Genomic DNA, 19,351 nt, shown 5'->3' on the forward strand with positions numbered 1-19,351 from the left:
ATGCTAATTGTAAAATAAATTCCATATTACCAGGCACTTGATTGGTGCACCGTGGGAAGTGCTGAGGTGGACAAGAGTCAGAAATCACACGCCACCAGGTATTTTCAAACAAACCTGTTGGACTATAAGCTGGGGCAGTGTGATTTCTGATCTTGATTCGTGCAGCTATTTGCTGTTCAGCTTACTGCGCATCCCTGAGACAACGCCGTATCTCCTTACGGTGACTTTAAAGACATGCTCATAACGATCGAAAAGATACTTCGCGGCAGCCGCGGCCGGGTGAAGGATGGAAAGGCCGCATGCGCATTAATTGGGAAGTGCGGAACAGTGCGCATGAGTCTACGCGCGGGTGGTGACACACATGCGCAAACAGACGGTCTCCCGCCACACACATTCCGGATCGCGGCAGGAGCCGGCCGGGAAGCATGCGCAAACACGGTCGTTGGGTGGGCGTGATGGGGGGGAAGGGGGACGCATGCGCAGTTTTACACGGGCCGGCAGTGACAGCGCATGCTCAAAAATGAGCGCTCGCGCAACTGTGTTCACGTTATTTTAACTCCTTGGTGTACGTAGATAACGGCGGATCGGTGGAGCGGAGGAGGTTCGGCGTTTAGGCCCGGTTTGTGTGCGCGTGCGCGCGAGAGAGGGAGCACCCCGGCGGCCTTCTGAAGCGCAGCATCTTCCAATAACCGTTCAAACTCGCTATTTTCCGATATGGGCTAGGAGCAAAGGAAGAAACAAATCTACTGACTGGCAGCTTGGGCCCATCCGCCTGCCATGAACATCGACGTGGAGTTTCACATCCGCCAGAACTACCCGTGGTCCAAACTTCCCGGGAATGTCAAGCAGGTCGGCGCTGTGGCGGGGGAGCGGCGGCGCTGTCAGACAAGGTCGGCGCTGTGGGGGGGGAGCGGCGGCGCTGTCGGACAAGGTCGGCGCTGTGGGGGGTAGCGGCGGCGCTGTCGGACAAGGTCGGCGCTGTGGGGGGGGAGCGGCGGCGCTGTCGGACAAGGTCGGCATGGCGGGTGGGGGGGGTGGTGGGGAGCGGCGGCGCTGTCGGAGAGGGTCGGCGCGGCGGGGGGCTGGGAGCGGCGGCGCTGTCGGAGAGGGTCGGCGCGGCGGGGGGCTGGGAGCGGCGGCGCTGTCGGAGAGGGTCGGCGCGGCGGGGGGCTGGGAGCGGCGGCGCCGTCGGAGAGGGTCGGCGCGGCGGGGGGCTGGGAGCGGCGGCGCCGTCGGAGAGGGGCGGGGGGCTGGGAGCGGCGGCGCCGTCGGAGAGGGGCGGGGGGCTGGGAGCGGCGGCGCCGTCGGAGAGGGGGGGGGGGGGGGGCTGGGAGCGGCGGCGCCGTCGGAGAGGGGGGGGGGGGGGGGGGGGCTGGGAGCGGCGGCGCCGTCGGAGAGGGGCGGGGGGGGGGGGGCTGGGAGCGGCGGCGCCGTCGGAGAGGGGCGGGGGGCTGGGAGCGGCGGCGCTGTCGGGCAAGGTCGGCGCGGCCGGGGGGGAGCGGCGGCGCTGTCGGGCAAGGTCGGCGCGGCCGGGGGGGAGCGGCGGCGCTGTCGGGCAAGGTCGGCGCGGCCGGGGGGGAGCGGCGGCGCTGTCGGGCAAGGTCGGCGCGGCCGGGGGGGAGCGGCGGCGCTGTCGGGCAAGGTCGGCGCGGCCGGGGGGGAGCGGCGGCGCTGTCGGGCAAGGTCGGCGCGGCCGGGGGGGAGCGGCGGCGCTGTCGGGCAAGGTCGGCGCGGCCGGGGGGGAGCGGCGGCGCTGTCGGGCAAGGTCGGCGCGGCCGGGGGGGAGCGGCGGCGCTGTCGGGCAAGGTCGGCGCGGCCGGGGGGGAGCGGCGGCGCTGTCGGGCAAGGTCGGCGCGGCCGGGGGGGAGCGGCGGCGCTGTCGGGCAAGGTCGGCGCGGCCGGGGGGGAGCGGCGGCGCTGTCGGGCAAGGTCGGCGCGGCCGGGGGGGAGCGGCGGCGCTGTCGGGCAAGGTCGGCGCGGCCGGGGGGGAGCGGCGGCGCTGTCGGGCAAGGTCGGCGCGGCCGGGGGGGAGCGGCGGCGCTGTCGGGCAAGGTCGGCGCGGCCGGGGGGGAGCGGCGGCGCTGTCGGGCAAGGTCGGCGCGGCCGGGGGGGAGCGGCGGCGCTGTCGGGCAAGGTCGGCGCGGCCGGGGGGGAGCGGCGGCGCTGTCGGGCAAGGTCGGCGCGGCCGGGGGGGAGCGGCGGCGCTGTCGGGCAAGGTCGGCGCGGCCGGGGGGGAGCGGCGGCGCTGTCGGGCAAGGTCGGCGCGGCCGGGGGGGAGCGGCGGCGCTGTCGGGCAAGGTCGGCGCGGCCGGGGGGGAGCGGCGGCGCTGTCGGGCAAGGTCGGCGCGGCCGGGGGGGAGCGGCGGCGCTGTCGGGCAAGGTCGGCGCGGCCGGGGGGGAGCGGCGGCGCTGTCGGGCAAGGTCGGCGCGGCCGGGGGGGAGCGGCGGCGCTGTCGGGCAAGGTCGGCGCGGCCGGGGGGGAGCGGCGGCGCTGTCGGGCAAGGTCGGCGCGGCCGGGGGGGAGCGGCGGCGCTGTCGGGCAAGGTCGGCGCGGCCGGGGGGGAGCGGCGGCGCTGTCGGGCAAGGTCGGCGCGGCCGGGGGGGAGCGGCGGCGCTGTCGGAGAGGGTTGGCTAGGGGGTGAGGGAGCGCGGCGCTGTCAGAGATGGTCTGTGTGTGGGTGGGGCACTTTTTTTTAAACTCTCAGAAATCCGAGATTGCTGGCTGGGCTAACACTTGTTACCCATCTCTAGATGCCCTTGAGAAGTTAGTGATGAGCTGCCTTCTTTAATCGCTGCAGTCCGTTTGCTGTATGTAGATTCACAAGGCCTTTACAGAGTTAGTTCCAGGGCTTTGAACCGGTAACGTAGGAGCTATGATATATTTCCAACAATGGATGATCAATGTCTTTGGGGGGGAATCTTGCCGTGGTGGTGTCCCCATGTATCTGCTGTGTTCGAAAATTGATGTCTAAAGGGCTTTGTTGAATTTCTTGTAGATTGTAGGGGGAATGAGTGACACCAGATGCTCAAATAATCAAGCTTTCTCTTGAATGGTGCCAAAAGTGTTGTTGGAGCTCCACCGTAATGGCCTGTGGAGCGTATTCCATCACACTCCTTCATTATACCTTGTCAGTGATGCACAGGCTTTGTGAAATCATCGTGTGTTGTTTGCTGCATGATTCCTAGCGGTTGATCTTCTACTGCAACCTCAGCATTTATACGGCTGGTGCAGTTCGGTTTCTTGTCAATGGTAACCTCCAAAATGTTGATGATGGGAAATTCTGTGATGGTGATACCATTGAATTTCAAGGGTTGATGGCTAGATTCCTTTTATTATTTTGGAAATAGTCATTGCCCAGTACTTGTGTAGTGTAAATGTTACTTGCCCTGACCTGTGTGTTCTTGCTGCAATTTGACATAAACTGCTTCAGTATTTGAGGAGTTGCAATGGCTGCTGACAATTTTGGAGTCATCAGTGAACATCCTCACTTCTAACCTAATAATGGAAGGAATGCTGCTGGTTAAAGAATTGAAGACTTTTGGGACAAGACCAATACCTAAAGAACTCCATGGAACTCGTGTGGTGCAGTAATTGTGGCCTGTTTTCTGGATTTAATTCCTGTCTGCATTGGCTGAGCATAGTTACATCTCAGAACAGATATCTACTGGCTATCAATGGAGAAGGTCCAAGGAATTCAGTGCTAAAATGGTAATGACTACATCATGATGAGCCTTACTTGAAAGAGAAAGTTAACTTGAGGAACCCCTATGGACTTAAAATGTGCAGTGATAGTGCCCCTACCTCTGATCCAATAGGCCCAGGCTTAAATTCCACTTGCTTCAGAGCTGGATGATAGCATCTTTGAGCTAGTTGATTAGAGAATATCTATCCTGAGGAACTCCTGTAGGCCGCTAATGGTGCAGTGGTAGTACCTCAGTCTTTTGACCTGATAGTTCCAACTGAACAAGGCATGTCAGTACTTGTCTGAACAGATTAAAATATCTATTCCAGCTCTTTAACATTTAAAATAAATGCAGAAAATTATCTTGAACACCCACGGGCCTCTCGTGTGCAGTGGTTGTGACAGGAACCTGGGTTCAGTCCCTTCTGCTACAGAGATAGAACATAGAACAGTACAGCACAGTACAGGCCCTTCGGGAAAATGTTGTGCTGAACTTTTACCCTAACCCTAAAGTCTATCTAACCCCCACCCCTACCTTTTATAATATCATCCGTGTGCCTATCTGATAGGGGCATTTAAGCAGCCAACGAGGCCAACTCCACTACCCTGTCTGGCAATGCAAATCCACGTTTCATATTATTTCTGCACAGGTTGATTAGAAAATATCTACCCCGAAGAACCCCTGCAGAGATGTCATGGAGCTGAAATAGCTGTCCTCCAACAACCTCAGCCGACTTTCTACATGCCAGCTACGACTTCAGTCACTGGAGAGTTTGCACGCTGATTCCCATTGACTCCAGTTTTGCTAGTGTTCCTTGATGTGAAGGGCAGTCACTCTCGCGTCACTTGTGGAATTTGACTCTTTTTGCCCATGTTTGGACTAAGGCTGCAGTGAGTTCAGGAGCGGAATGACCCTGATAAATTCTGAATTGAGCATCAGTGAGCAAATTATTACTGAACAAGAGCTATTTGACAGTAATTTACCACCTTCCATTGCTTTACTGATGATTGAGGTTAGACTGAATGAGATGATAAGACAATGGGTTTTTGTGTACAGGAAGTATGAGAAATTTTCCACGTTGTCGTGTAGATGTCAGTGTTGTAGTTACATTGATGCCATTTGTTAAGGAGTGCAGTAAGTTTGGAGCACAAGTATTCAGTGCTGTTTGCTTGAATATTATAAAGGCCCATAGTCTTCAGTCTCCAATTGTTTTACTTGTTATTCAGAGTGAATCTAACTGGCTTAAGACCAGCAACTGTGAAGTCAGGATCTCTCGAGCTGCAATAGATCATCCACCAGGCACTTCTGACTGAAGATTGTTGCAAGTGCCCTAGCCTTAAAATTTGCACCAATGTGTTGGGACATCCCATTATTGAGGTTATGGATGTTTTGTGGAGCCATCTCCTCCAGTGAATTGCTGAATTGCCTACTGCCATTCATGACTGATTCAGCTGGGCTTAGATCTAATCTCTTGGTTGTGGAATTGTAAGGTCTCTCTCACTTGCTGGTTATGTTATTTGAAATGCTGACAGTCCTGTTTTGTAGCTTCACCAGGATGCCACTTTATTCTTAGGCATGTTCTCCTGTATTTTCATCAAACCAGGGATGATCCCCTGACTTGATGGTAATGGTAGAGTGGGGGATTTACTGGGCCATGACGTTTGTAGATTGTGATGGCAGTACGATTCTGCTTACACCAATGGCCCGCAGCATCTTATGGGATGCTGAGTCTTGAGTTGCTACATCTGTTCACTGTGGTTTTAGCGCTGCACATCATTATGTAAGGTAATCTTGATGTGAAGACTGGACTTTGTCTCCACAAGGATTGTGCAGTGGTCAGGCTTACTGACACTGTCATTGACAGCTTCACCTGTGGCAGGCATATTGCTGAAAATAAGGCCAAGTATGTTTTTTTTTCCCACTTGCTGGTTTCCCCCACCATCTGTCACAGACCCAGCCTAGCAGCAATATCCTTCAGGACCTGACCTTTTGAACCATAGTGCTGATGCTGAGGCTTCCTTGCCCATGTTTGTCCTGGTGCTATGATACTTTGTGGTGTCTGGAGTCAATGTAGTGTACTCCCAAGGTCACTTTCCTCCTGTATACCACTGATATATCTCTGTTGGGCCTATCCTGCCTGTGGGGCAGGACATATACAGAGATGGTGATGGTGTGGTCTGGGACATTTGTATAGTGTGATTCCATGAGTATGAGTGTGTCAGGTTATTACTTGACTGTTCTGTGAAACAGCTGTCTGAAGGCACTAGCCTCCAGATGACTTACGGAATCAACATAGCTGTTTTTACCATTGTTGTTTATGGCACCTAGGTTGATGTCAGGGGGTCTGTACAATGTCACTTTATTTGTTGAGAATTTCTAGTGATTGTTACACCCTGCTGGGCCATTTGAGTGCAGTTAAGAGTCAACTGCATTCCTGTAGGACAGACCAGATAAGGATGGCGGTATCCTTCCTTATAGGGTTCTGGTGAACCAGATAGGATTTTCTGACAATTGACAATATTTTTCACAGTCATCGTTAGACTTTGAGTTCCTGATTTTTTTAAAAAAATTATTATTGAATTCGAGTTCCACCATCAGTTGTGGCAGGATTTGAACCCAGATTCCACTAGGTCATCCCCTTCGATCACTCCTTAAATCATCAGGTCAAGTGTTTGATCATTTGGCCCAATATCTGATTATGGTTCAGTGTCGAAGTTTGTTTGCTAAGTTGCCTTGGGACATTTTATCACGTTAAATTTACCTGTGTAAATTTCGCTTGCCACTTATGGATGAAATAGCGGATCAAGTAACTGGCTTTCCATGGTCTTTTGCCATTTGTATTTTCTCATCCGCAAGCCTGTGTTGGACTGTGGCTTGTGCTTGACCTTAGGCTAGCTGGCCTACCTTATTGATTCCTTATATTAATCATGTTACTGTTGACCCTCCCCCCGTCTTGTTTCCTTTTCCTGAAAATCATAAATGAGCTGCCTAAACTCATAACACCCAGCTTCTAATTGATTGCTTGATGTTGTACTCATTTGTTGATGTCACAGTACTATTAACTTGCTAATTTTGTTGCTGTGTCTACACTGCTAATTTATTGATTTTAATGTTTTTTGCTTTATGACTTAATAAATTCACCACTACTCCAGTAGTCTTTTAACTTGATATGGTTGTTCTGTATTTATTAATTCAGCATGTTTCATTAGTTTGGTGTGTCCACTGTTTGATTTGATTCTATTGTAGTCACATGTACCTAGTTTTGTTTTGTAAGCAGTACAGGCAGATTACAGCAAATAAGAACATAGAAATCATGGGGCGCTTAAACGGTGTCAGCATGTAAGGTTTCAACTGCACAGGAGTTGCACAAAGTAAGATCAACCTTTGCAAGATCAATACTGGTTTGAAGTTAGACGTGTCCATTCAGTAGTCTTATAACAGCGACTGTCTGTGTGGAGTTTGCACTTCTCCCTGTGTCTGCGTGAGTTTCCTTCCATGGTCCAAAGATGTGCAAGCTAGGTGGATTGGCCATGATGAATTGCTGACAATGTTCAGGGATGTGCAGTTTAGGTGGGTTTAGAGGGATGGGTCTGGATGAGATGCTGTGAGGGTCAGTGTGAACCTGTTTGACCGAATGGCCTGTTTCCACGCTGCAGAGATTCTATGATTCTATGAAAGAAGCTGTTCTTGAACTTGTTGGTGCGTGTCTTCAAGCTTCTGTATCTTCAGCCTGACAGAAGAGATTGGAAGAGGGCATTACGGAGATGGGACAGGTCTTTGGCAGCTTTTCCACAGCAGTGAGAAATGTAACTGGAGTGCATGGATGTGAGCTTGGCTTCTATGATAAACAGGACTGTACACACAACTTTGTGCTTTCTTATGGTCCTGGGCAGAGCAGTTGCCATACCTTCAGGCCATTATGCACCCAGATAGAAAAGAATGCTTTCTGTACTGCATCTGTAAAAGTTGGTGAGGGTCCTGACGGACATACTGAGTGAAGAAGCCCACCCAAGAAAGGAGAGCCGTTGTTGTGCCTTCTTGACTGTCACATCTATCTGGGAAGTCGAGGACAGATTGTTGGTTATCACCACTCCTGGGAGCTTGATGATGTTAACCCGCTCCACCTCATCTCCGTTGATGTAGCCAGGGGCATGCCCTCCTCTTTTACTATACCATATATCACCCTACCCTGAACTTGATTTATATTCACTGTTTTGGGATGTCTTCTCCTTGGATTTCTTAGTTTGCAGTTATCTGATATTTTGTTAATTTTCTCAATTTTACCTAGCCTACTCATGGTTTAACTAATCAACTTATTCTCATTCCATTTGTGCCTGTAGTAGTGGTACATCTCTCCTAGTGATTTGTTGGCGTGACTAGTATGCTGTGGATTTATTGATTTTGGTACCGGGTATGCCTTTTTGTTGCTAACTGCTTCTACCTGTTCCTTTTAATTCAGTAGTATTTGCTATTCTATTATTCACAGCCCAGCTACCTTCTGCTGCAGTTTCATTTCATCTGGTTTTGATGATGTTGATTCCCACTCTTCTGGAAATAATGTCCCAGGATCTCTTTGGTTTTTTTTGGTGTCCACCCTTGAGGGTGTTTGATGCCGCAGCTAAATATCTCAGCTGAAAGACCACCTCTGACAATGCAGCACACCCTTTTTCACTCCACTGGGTATGCCAAGCTGAGCATTGCGTTTGTACATCCTCGTCTGGAGTGAGACTTGAACCCACAACCTTCTGACTCTGAGGGCAAATTCATCTAATGTTCTAATTTTTTTTTAGTAAATTAATTTGTTATATCCAACTCATTCCAAATAATACTTTAACCACCTGCATAATAGTTTTATGAAAAGGTTTTAAATCTTTCAACATAATTCTGCAAAGAAGAATGAAATCATGTTTACGTGATAATAAAAATTGTGATCTTAGTTTTAATAATAGAGAAAGCATCTTGCTTCAAAAACATCAATAGTTAAACAATGAAGCATGTTATTTGTACGTGTTTCACTTTGGGTTATTTCAGTGGTAGCGCTGACTCGAAGAAGATAATGCCCAGGAGAAGAGTTTAGTAATGTGTAAAGCCATATAGGATACGTGTAGAGTGCCACAGTTCATCTGTTCGTCTCCTTCACTTCTGAGTCAGAAGGCTGTATGTTTTGAGCCATAGCACATTAATCCAGGGTAACCTTCAGGGAGGAGCACTGAAGGGAAGCTCCATTGTTTTTAAGTTCTATCTTACAGTTGCGAGGTTAGATACTGTCCAGGTTGTCCATTAAGATGAATATGAAAGATCTGATGGCGAAGCATTATTTGGCAAAGAGCAGGGGAATTAACCTTGCTATCCTGGTCAGTGTTTATTCCTCAATCAAACCCACTGAAAAAACAAATTGTCACAGCATTATCTAACTATTATTAGCTCAAAAATCACTCTGAATTGTAATCTAATTATGTAACTGTGCAGAGGAATTGGCAACAGCCTTATGAAGCTCAAACAGTGAAAAGACGATAACCACTTTGTCTTTTACAGAGTCTGGGGAACTCACAACGAGAGTATGAAAAACAAGTTCTGCTTTACAGCATCCGCAATCAGTTGCGGTACAGAAACAACCTGGGTAAATGGAACTGTAATGCTTTATCAGTGAAGTCTTAACACAGTGTTTTCATTGTCTGCGGTTAGGTTAGCTCTGTTGGCCCGATGATTCGTTCATGGTGCAGAGTGATGCCAGTAGTGTGGGTTCAGTTTCCATACCAGATGAAGTTACATGGCACTTCCTCTTTCTCAACCTCTCCCCTTACCCGAGGTGTGATGACCCACAGCACCCACAAGTCGTCCCTCTAATGAGGGAACACCCTTTTGGACCACGGCGACTTTAGTTTTACTTTTTATTTACTTCATTTATCAGGTCCTGATAGGTTAAGTTCCCACTTCTACATAATATACCCAATGTATTGAAAATATACAACTTGTATTAACTAAAGGGCACATTTCTTCAAACAACTGCTAGATTTACTTCCTCTGTCACCAGCACAGTATACCTGGATTGTGTATAGTCCACTGGATGCACTGTAGGAGGTCAACAATCACTCTTTCAACAACACCTTCAAACCCCAGACCACTGCCACCCAAAAGCAGCAGCACCTGAAAGTCACATTGCATTCTGACTTGGATCTGTACAGCTGTAAAGTTAGAGTCATTGGCTCAAGTGGAACACCCTCCAAAACCAAATTGGGTGCAACTAGGGTAAATAGAATATAAAGGTTCAAGAAAGGGGCTCACCACGATCTTAAGAGCAATTACAAATGACCAGTATTTGATGGCTTTATTAGCAATGTTCATATTGTAAGAATGAATAAAAAAAGCCACTTGATTTTTTTTTTCCAATCTATACATGCCAGAAATTAGAGTTGAAAATACTATTTTATGTACAGGGGTTCTTTTACAAAACCTTATTTGTCTTATTTCGAGCTACAGTGTTATCCAGTCTGAAAGATGGTCAAACAATTGATCAATCTGGCACATACTCTTGTGACTTTAGTTGCTTCATATTAATAGCCTGGCTGTCACTTGCCTCAACCCTAAGCTCTGGAATTCTCTCTCTATCCCTCTCATCTCCTTTTAAGATACTCCTTAAAACCTGATTATGACCAAAGTTTAGCCACCTTTGTTTTTGTGTTAGATTTTGGCTGTGGGTGCTCCCGTAAAATGCGCTAGTATGTTTCATCCCCATTAAAAGTATGGTATAAATGAAGGTTATTTTTGTTGTAGTTCAATTCTGTTACTGACTACTTGTGTTTTTTATTTTTCCAGTGAGATATATCAAAAAGGATGAACGCAAGTACTATGAGGAGCTGTTTAAATACAGCAGAGAACATCTTATGCTGTATCCGTATCATTTATCTGACATTATGGTAAAGGGACTACGGGTTACACCTTTTTCCTATTATATAGGAATTATGGAGGTGAGTTTAGCATTGAAGAGCATTAAACTGTTAAGTAAAATTAATACTTATTTGTGTACATTTATGGAGGATGTAAGTTTATAGACAGAATAAGTGAAGGCAAGCCAAAGTTATCTCGGCTGTAGTAAGTATTGTTTCCGTCATTGGAACCCAATTTTCTAACTATGCAAATTCCTTTTTGCTTGTTAAATGTTCGACTGTAGAATCAAAATCATCTGTTTTTGATAACTAGTTCCGGTAACATCCTATCTTGGGATAATGCCTGATATAAATCCACACGTATCTCAAATGTAAATATGCTATTATATGTAATTATATATTTTTGATTCACTCATGGGTGTCATTGCCTGGGCCAGCATTTATTGCCCAGCCTAGTTATGCTTGAGAAGGTGATGGTGAGTCTTGAACCACTGGAATCTGTTTGGTGTAGGTACACCCACAATACCATTAGAGATAGAGAGTTCCAGGATTTTGGCATACTGTCAGTGAAAGAAAGGCAATCTTTCACCAAGTCTGTGGCTTGGGGAGAACTTAGTGCTCGCGTACCCATATATCTGCTGCCATTGTCCTTCTAGATGGTATATGCTAACTCATAAATAAAATAGTGTTCTATGTAACTTTAAAATTTACTGAGCTGTGGTAACTGGAATTAGATTGTTTCTTGGTGAAGCTATCAAAATAGATTGAATGGCCATCAAAGTACTTTGTCTGTTATTCTGTATCACATTAGTTGCGCAGACTTCAACCATACAGCTCAACAGTCTATGCCAATGTTAATGTTCCTTATGAGCCTTCACCCACTTCTCTTTGCTTCATTGCATCAGTGTAATCTTTTAAATCAATGACTACTAGCCCCTTGTAAACTCATGTTTGTTTATTCAAGTGTTTAATGCCACAACATATGTTGTGTGAAACTGCTTGTTGAGGAAGTCTTGAAATGCGTCATCCACATTTCATAAATTCTCAGTTCTGGCTGTTGGAAGGATCGACACAAAAGCAGTCAAAAGCCAGAACCGCAGAAATAAATAATTATACTCCTAAATTGCAACTGTTCCCTTTGACACCAGCCACAGAGCATTCAAACCTGAGCTTCTGCATTTAAAGTGGTGAACATGAAGACAGTTTTCCAGTTGTCAGTCATATTGAGCCATCGAAGAGCCACCTGTAAATGGATTTATAGTCCAGTATAGGAATAGAATTACAAAACCAATAATAAAACGTCTTCAGTTTTGGACTCTAGTGGAGCTGTCATTTTATTTCACAGAACTAAATTTTAAAACAATTTTTCTTTCTTCTTAGGATATCATGAACAGTGAAAAAAGTTATGATTCGTTACCAAACTTCACAGCTGCTGATTGTAAGTTTTGACTACGCTTTTGCTATCTGAATAAAACTGATTTTTTAAAAAATAGGACATATAAATGTGCTCCACCCCAAGCTCGAAAGAACACTGCCTGCTGAACTCCCAAGTGAAAAACAACAATATGCGTTTATTTTCAACCTTTTATGTAGTAAAATGTTCCAAGGCATGAAATTTGACATTGAGCCATTTAAGAAAACAATAGAGCAGCAGATCAAAAACTTGATCAAAACAGTAAGTTTTAAAGAATCTCTAAAAGAGAGGGAGACAGGTTTACAGAGGGGATTAGAGCCTTTGCAATTGCATGGACAGCTGCCAGTGGTGAAATGATTAAAACCAGGACGTGAGCAAGAGGCCAAATAGAAGTGCACAGATGTTTATTGACCTTCTTAAGTGACTTTGCATAGATCCGCAATTATTGTAAATGGTTGGGCAACTGAGACAGTGTTGAGTTCTTTTAATTTAAAAGTTATAGTTTTAATATGTAATGCACAAATCAATGAATAACTCATCCGCATTGGTTTAAGAGCTCATTATTATACCATAGATACTCCTAACTTAGTGTCTGGTTTTGATTTTAATTCTGCATCCTAGAAACTGGACAGTGAAGAACAAATTATAAGTGCAAGCCTCTTTTGCACACCTTTCATTGAGACAGTTTTGCTTGTTACTTTCTATCTGTACTCTATATCATAGCTGAAGAAGTGAAGTGGAAACAATGAATTCAAGACCAATTTTCTCCAATTCGGATGATTTATGTTAAGGTTTCTAATGTGTCCTTTAGTATTGTATGGTTACAAGGAGGCAGTGTCGTAGTTTTAATATCACTGGACTAGTAATCCAGAGGCCCAGGCTAATGTTCAGGAAATTCAGGTTAAACTTCCACCACAGCGGAAAATTTGAATTAATAAATCTGGAGTACAAAGTAGATACAGTAATGCTGATCATGAAACTATCCTGGTGAACTAGATTGTTATTAAAAAAAAACCTGTGACCTTTAGGAAATCTGTTATCCTTACCTGTTTTGATGAACATGTGACTTCACACCATAGTGATGTGGTTAACTGTTAATTGTCCTCTAAAATAGTGTGCCAAACCATTCAATTCAAGAAAAGTTAGAATGGGCAATAAATGCTGCCCTTGCCAGTGATGTCACATCCCATTGCAGAATGAATAAGTTAGGAAGCTGTTGATGGGAACTTTAGAATCAGGTAACTTTTAGAGGAGTGGAAACCTAGAATACGGTGATATGCCCACTGCTGTTTTATGAAACAACCTTGTATAAATTTCCTTTTGGAAAGGAAACAGCTTTTTAAAAATAAAATTGAAGGTTTTACAATTTAAAAGATGCTGTTTTCTCTTTAAGAAAAGAGATTCCAGAACTTCTGCTCCCGAGATGAGGCATTCCACTCCTGAACATCCCAGATGTCCTTTTTTTTCTTTTCAATGACCACAACTTCCCCTCCACTGTGATCGAAAATGCCCTCGACCATGTCTCCCGCATTTCCTGCAATTCATCCCTCACAACCTCTACCCGCAATAATAACCAAAACAGAAAACCCCTTGTCCTCATGTACCACCCCACCAACCTCCAATTCCAATGCATTGACCTTCGACTTTTCCGCTGTAATCAATCGGACCCCACTACCGAAGACCTCTTTCCCTCCCCACCCTGATGTGCTTTCTGGAGGGACCACTCTCTCCGTGACTCCGTTGTCGGCTCCATGTACCCCTCCAGCCCCACCACCCCTGGCATTTTTCCCTGTAACCGAAGCAAGTGCTACACCTGACCCTGCACCACCAGCCTCACCCGCATCCCAGGCCCTAAGAAGACTTTCCACATCAAACGGATGTTCACCTGCACATCTGTTAATGTGATATACTGTATCTGCTGTTCCCATTGTGGCCTCTTCTACATCGGGGAAACCAAGCAGAGACTTGAGGATCACTTTGCGGAAGATCTACGCTCAGTTTGCAACAAACAACTACACCTCCCGGTCACGAACCTACCCACCCACTCACTCACTCAGACGACATGTCCATCCTGGGCTTCCTGCATTGCCACAGTGATACCACCCAAAAGATGCAGGAACAGCATCTCATATTTCGTTTTGATACCTTGGGCTTCAGGGTTCCTGTGTGGACTTCACCAGCTCCAAACTCTACCCTCCCCCCACAGCGTCCTAAAATCAGCCTATTTACTCCCTGCCTCCCTACCATTCCATCCACCTCAAGCCCCACCCCATCTCCTACCCACTGACCTCCTTAACCTGTCCGCCCTCCCTGTACCGACCTATACCCTCCCTAGCTCCCCACCTACATTCATCTTCACTGACTCTAACCTCACCTCTTTGACCTGTCTGGCTCCTCTCACCCTATCTTCTTCTATCCTCCTTCCCTCCTCTCCCTATTTATTTCAGAATCCCCATCCCCTCCCCCATTTCTGAAGGGTCTGGACCCAAAACATCAACTTTCCTGCTCCTCTGAAGCTGCTTTTCCTGCTGTGTTCATCCAGCTTCACATAGTGTTATCTCAGATTCCAGAAGCTACTTTCTTTTTCACATACTGAATAAAACAGTGTGATTTGTAAGGAACAGGAAACCAAATCTGTAAATTGTTGGCCATGTTGGTATTGATTTCTTTCAGAAATGGCTTGTCTGAAATGCATATTTACTTTATTAGCTCTTCGTCAGCCATATAACCCTCAAAAGTCTCCTAATTGCATCTTTGAAAATCCCTAGTTTTGATCCATGCGTAGTTAGCTGCCTGGACCCTAATTTCTGGAACACCTTTTCTAAACTTCTCTACTTTTCTGCCTCCTGTAAACTCTCCTTGAAATCTACTACATTTTCAAGCTTTTGGGTACTTGCCCTGATCATTTCCAATTGCTTGGGCAATTTTATGAAATACTTTGGGAATATTTAGCTATGTTAAGGATAAAAAGAAAAGATCTGCATTTCTATTATGCCTTTTGACAACAGTGCTAAGTGCTTCACAGCTAATCAAGTAGTTTTTAAATTTCATTTGTGTATAGCCTGGTTCTGCAAATATCAACATGACAATTGATTTTTACTGATATAATTTTGGAATGGATATTAGCTAGGACACTGGAAAGAATCACCTCTACTTTTGAAATATGCCAAATGTTATGATCTTGGACAACGATACTGGACAGGTCTAATCACAGTGAGACCTGTCTTGATGGGCCATATTTTCATTTTTTGATTGCCATGGAGATCAGTAACTAAGTGTATTCGCAAGAGGCTGGCAATGTACTTTTAACAAAGGAACGCAAAAGAAAATAACAAAAACTGTTACACCAGAATGAACTGTCAGAATGATCTCATAAACGAAAACAAGTCTTTAATCCAAAAAAAACCCTTATGGACACTCAAACGTCAGTGAAGATTCACAGTTATCTTTAGACCAAAACCTGTTGCATAGCTGGTGCTTCTGTAATCTGTTAATTTTTGACAAATTGCTACATACTCACTAGAAGGAATTGTATTCATTTTGACACTCCCCATGGCCCTTAAAACAAACTGCTAACCCAACTCAGTCATTTAACTTGATTCCCCTACACTTGGGTCTTGGACAAGCTTAGAGGATGTTTTCTACCTGGACTTCAAGAAGGCCTTTTGATAACATGCCGCACAGGAGGCTGCTGTGTAAATAAGGGCCTACGGTGTTAGAGGCAAGGTGCTAGCATGAATAGAAGATTGGCTGTCTGGCAGAAAGTAGATATAAAGGGTTCTTTCTCAGGATGGTAGCCGGTGGCAAATGGTTCCGCAGGGGATGATGCTGGTACCACGACTGTTCACTTTGTACATTGTTGACCTTGATGAAGGAACTTGTGGGCATTCTGGCTAAGTTTACGGATGATCTAAAGATGGGTATAGGGACAGGTAGTATTGAGGAGGTGGTGAGGCTGCAGAAGGACTTGGACTTGGACGGGTTAGGAGAGCGGGCAAAGAAGTGGCAGCTGGAGTACAATGTGGAAAAGTGTGAGGTCATGCATTTTGGTAAGAAGAACAAAAGCATGGACTATTTTCTAAATGGGAGAAAATTCAGAAATCTGAAGTGCAAAGGGACTTGGGAGTTCTAGTCCAGGATTCTGTCAAGGTAAACTTACGGGTTGAGTCAGCAGTCAGGAATGCAAGTGCAATGTCATCACTTATTTTGAGAGGATTCGAATATAAAAGCAGGGATGTATGACTGAGGCTTTATAAAGCGCTGGTCAGGTCACATTTGGAGTATAGCGTGCAGTTTTGGGCCACGTATCTCAGGAAGGACGGATTGGCCCTGGAGGAGGTTCAGAGGAGATTCTCAATAATGGTCCCAGGAATGGAAAGCTTAACATATGAGGAACATTTGAGGACTCTGGGACTAAACTCAGTGGATTTTAGATAGATTGGGGGGATCTAATTGAATCTTTCAAAATACCAAATTGCCTGGACAAAGTGGATGTATGGGAAGATGCTTCCATTGGTAGGAGAGCCAAGGACCCTAGGGCACAGCTTTAGAGTAAAGGAAAGGCCTTATAGAATGGAGATAAGTAGAGACTTAGTTCTTCAGCCAGAGTGGTGAATCTATGGAATTCACTGCCGCAGAAGACTGTGGAGGTCAGGTCATAGGGTACATTTAGAACTGAGATGGATAGGTTCTTGATTATCAATGGCTACAAGGAGAAAGCAGGAGAATGGGGTTGAGGAACTTATCAGCCATGATTGAATGGCAGAGCAGACTCGGTGGGCCAAATGACCTAATTTCTGCTCCTATGTCTTGTGGTTATGGTCTTTTGGTTTTATCGCTTCCTCTCTGATTCCCCATAGCCACTTTCCAGATCCTTTCTTCTAACTGACTTCTAAGCAACTTAAGGCATTTCCCCAGCCTGATTGCTTGGAGACTGATATTGGCAACACCTTTAGAGGTGAAAACCAGTAATACCTGTGAATGACTCGTAGAGGTCCAACCAATCTTTTCGACTCTAAAATGGAACCCCAGTGTGAGCGGTATTATTTCAAAGTATTACTGCTTTTCTTTAATGTTTGCTCCCACTAGCAGAGGGATCTTGGGGTTCATGTTCACAGTTCCCTGAGAGCTGCCACCCAGGTGGATAGAGTTGTTAAGAAGGTGTATGGTGTGTTAGCTTTCATTAAAAGAGGGATTGAGTTCAAGAGCCGTGAAGTTATGCTCCAGCTATACAAAAGCCTGGTTCGGCCACATCTGGAATACTCTGTCCTGTTCTAGTCACCTCATTACAGAAAAAATGAGGAAGCGTTTGAAAAGGTGCAGAGGAGATTTACCAGGATGTTGCCTGGAGTGGAGGGAAGGTCTTACGAAGAAAGGTTGAGAGAGCTAGGGCTTTTCTCTTTAGAACGATGAAGGATGAGAGGTGACTTGACAGGTGTACAAAATGATCAGAGGTATAGATAGAGTAGACAGCCAGTGACATAATTTTAAAGCGAAAGGAGGTAGATATCAGGGTTACGTCAGGTAGCATAAGGTAGCAGTGGAGGATAGACAGACCTTAGGTTTAGGGTAAAAGTTCAGCACAACATTGTGGGCCGAAGGGCCTGTACTGTGCTGTACTGTTCTATGTTCCTCTCCCCACTTCATGAATGAGCCACTAGTTCCACTCTCTGTCTCCTTCTTGTGATCATAAAGTTCCTCAGCATAAACCTTAGCGGTTACCTGCTCTGGATGCTTTATTGGTCATTAGTTGAAATCATCTGATTTTTTTAAATATAATAGCCAGTTATTGTAAATACTATTTTGAACTCAGTAATCAAAATGACTTTCTAATCTTGTTTTTTTTAAAATGCCAGATTTTTCACAGAACTGAAAAACTAAAATTCATTTTCCTTCCTCTTCAGAACCCAACTTCCAGAATAATAATATATTATGAACTTTCATAACTGGTAGAAACTTTTACATCCAGCCAAGATGAAAAGCAGGGCCCTGTTTTAACATCTCCTCTGAAACCTGGCATCTCCAAGAGTGCAGTAGGGTTTTGTCCTTGTGTCTCCAGAGTTGGACGAGAACCCTTAGTCTTCTGGCTCCAGCATGAGAATGTCACCCACTCACCCAAAACTGGTACTTAGAAATGTGCTTTATTTAAAAGAATATGGTGAATATTTTACAACTGCTTTAGTGATAAAGGAAGTGCAGCTTGAGCTATCAGAATGGAAGAAAGTATAGCTATCTGTTGAAGATATCTTCAAACTCCATGTTTTAAGCATTTCTTGATTTTTTAAAAAAAAATATATTCACAGGTCTAAGACTTTTGGGCATTGGAAGGAACCAATACATTGACCTGATGAACCAGTGTAGATCATCAAAAGTGAGTTGATTTTGTTTTTGTTATTTGAAGGATTATGAAGTTGTTCACTTCTTGAAGTGCTATGATTTTTGTATTGAAAAACTGGACACCGTGCCTCAGAATTGTTTCCTTGGGTTAAAAAGTGACCAAATGCAGAATATAACTTTGTTGTACCTTCATTATGTTTCTTAACAGCAGTGTGAATATTTCCATTGGATTTGAACTTGTCAGGTGAAAGGATGGTGCACTATAAAGTTGCCATGTTCTGCATTTTCATCCTTTAGTCCTAAAACTAGTAAATGCAGCTCCTTGGGGTCTATAAATTTGGGTAGTAAGGGATATCCTGTTACTGAACAATCATCTTTAGATTTCATTTCGCGTGGGCTCTGTTATAGCCCTGATGTTTGTAATATTAGTTCTGATAGTTGTGCTTTACGAACAAATCTGGTCGAGCAAATTGTCCCATTTTAAACCACAGCATGCAGTAAAATTGTGAAGAAAACTTAATTCCTTATACAATTAATTAAGTACGTAGTTTACACTTGCTATCCAATGAATATTGGATGTTGTAAAGAGGACAGGGTTCCATCATACACTGTGTTCATCCTAACAAGCACATGATATGCCAAGAGAATTCTATGGTTGGCGTAGAATGATGTCTGCATGTACAACAAATATATTAATGTTGAACCTTGCTGAAATTCAAGTTTGTTTTTATGCATAACCTATTAGTAACAACCTTTTGTAGATTTATATTGGCTATTGTTAATTGTGCAAAATAAACATTATTCCAGAAATTTTTTAGGCGGAAAACAGCTCGTGATTTATTACCAGTGAAACCTGTGGAGATCACTATTGAGCCGTGGTGGGTGGTGCAGGCTGGTTACATCACAGAGGATGATATCAAGGTAATGCAAAACCAACTGACCAAAGTACTGTTTATTATGGAAGTTGAGTTTTTATGTTCTGTTATGGCCGTTTTATTCACAATAAGTCCTGAGGCCCAAAATCCAGACT

General features: G+C 45.4%; 1 protein-coding gene across 7 annotated transcripts in view; it reads left to right on the forward strand.

Moving 5' to 3' along the window:
• The first annotated feature begins 503 nt into the window (after window positions 1-503).
• Window positions 504-19,351, forward strand: part of fam91a1 (family with sequence similarity 91 member A1) — a 54,890-nt gene continuing 36,042 nt past the window's right edge. For 2 of the 7 annotated variants that reach the window (XM_059645950.1, XM_059645952.1), the window contains exons 1-6: window positions 504-849; window positions 9,220-9,304; window positions 10,501-10,652; window positions 11,952-12,009; window positions 18,288-18,355; window positions 19,129-19,242. In XM_059645950.1, the coding sequence (XP_059501933.1) occupies window positions 778-849; window positions 9,220-9,304; window positions 10,501-10,652; window positions 11,952-12,009; window positions 18,288-18,355; window positions 19,129-19,242 (549 nt within the window). In that variant the 5' untranslated portion in view covers window positions 504-777. Of the gene's footprint in view, window positions 891-991; window positions 1,013-2,688; window positions 2,860-2,888; window positions 3,710-9,219; window positions 9,305-10,500; window positions 10,653-11,951; window positions 12,010-18,287; window positions 18,356-19,128; window positions 19,243-19,351 lie in introns of those variants that run through there. The other 5 variants (XM_048528943.2, XM_059645953.1, XM_059645955.1 and 2 more) reach the window with 5 other exon arrangements.

Source organism: Stegostoma tigrinum, chromosome 5 (genome assembly GCF_030684315.1).
Source record: "Stegostoma tigrinum isolate sSteTig4 chromosome 5, sSteTig4.hap1, whole genome shotgun sequence".
Lineage (NCBI taxonomy): Eukaryota > Metazoa > Chordata > Chondrichthyes > Orectolobiformes > Stegostomatidae > Stegostoma > Stegostoma tigrinum.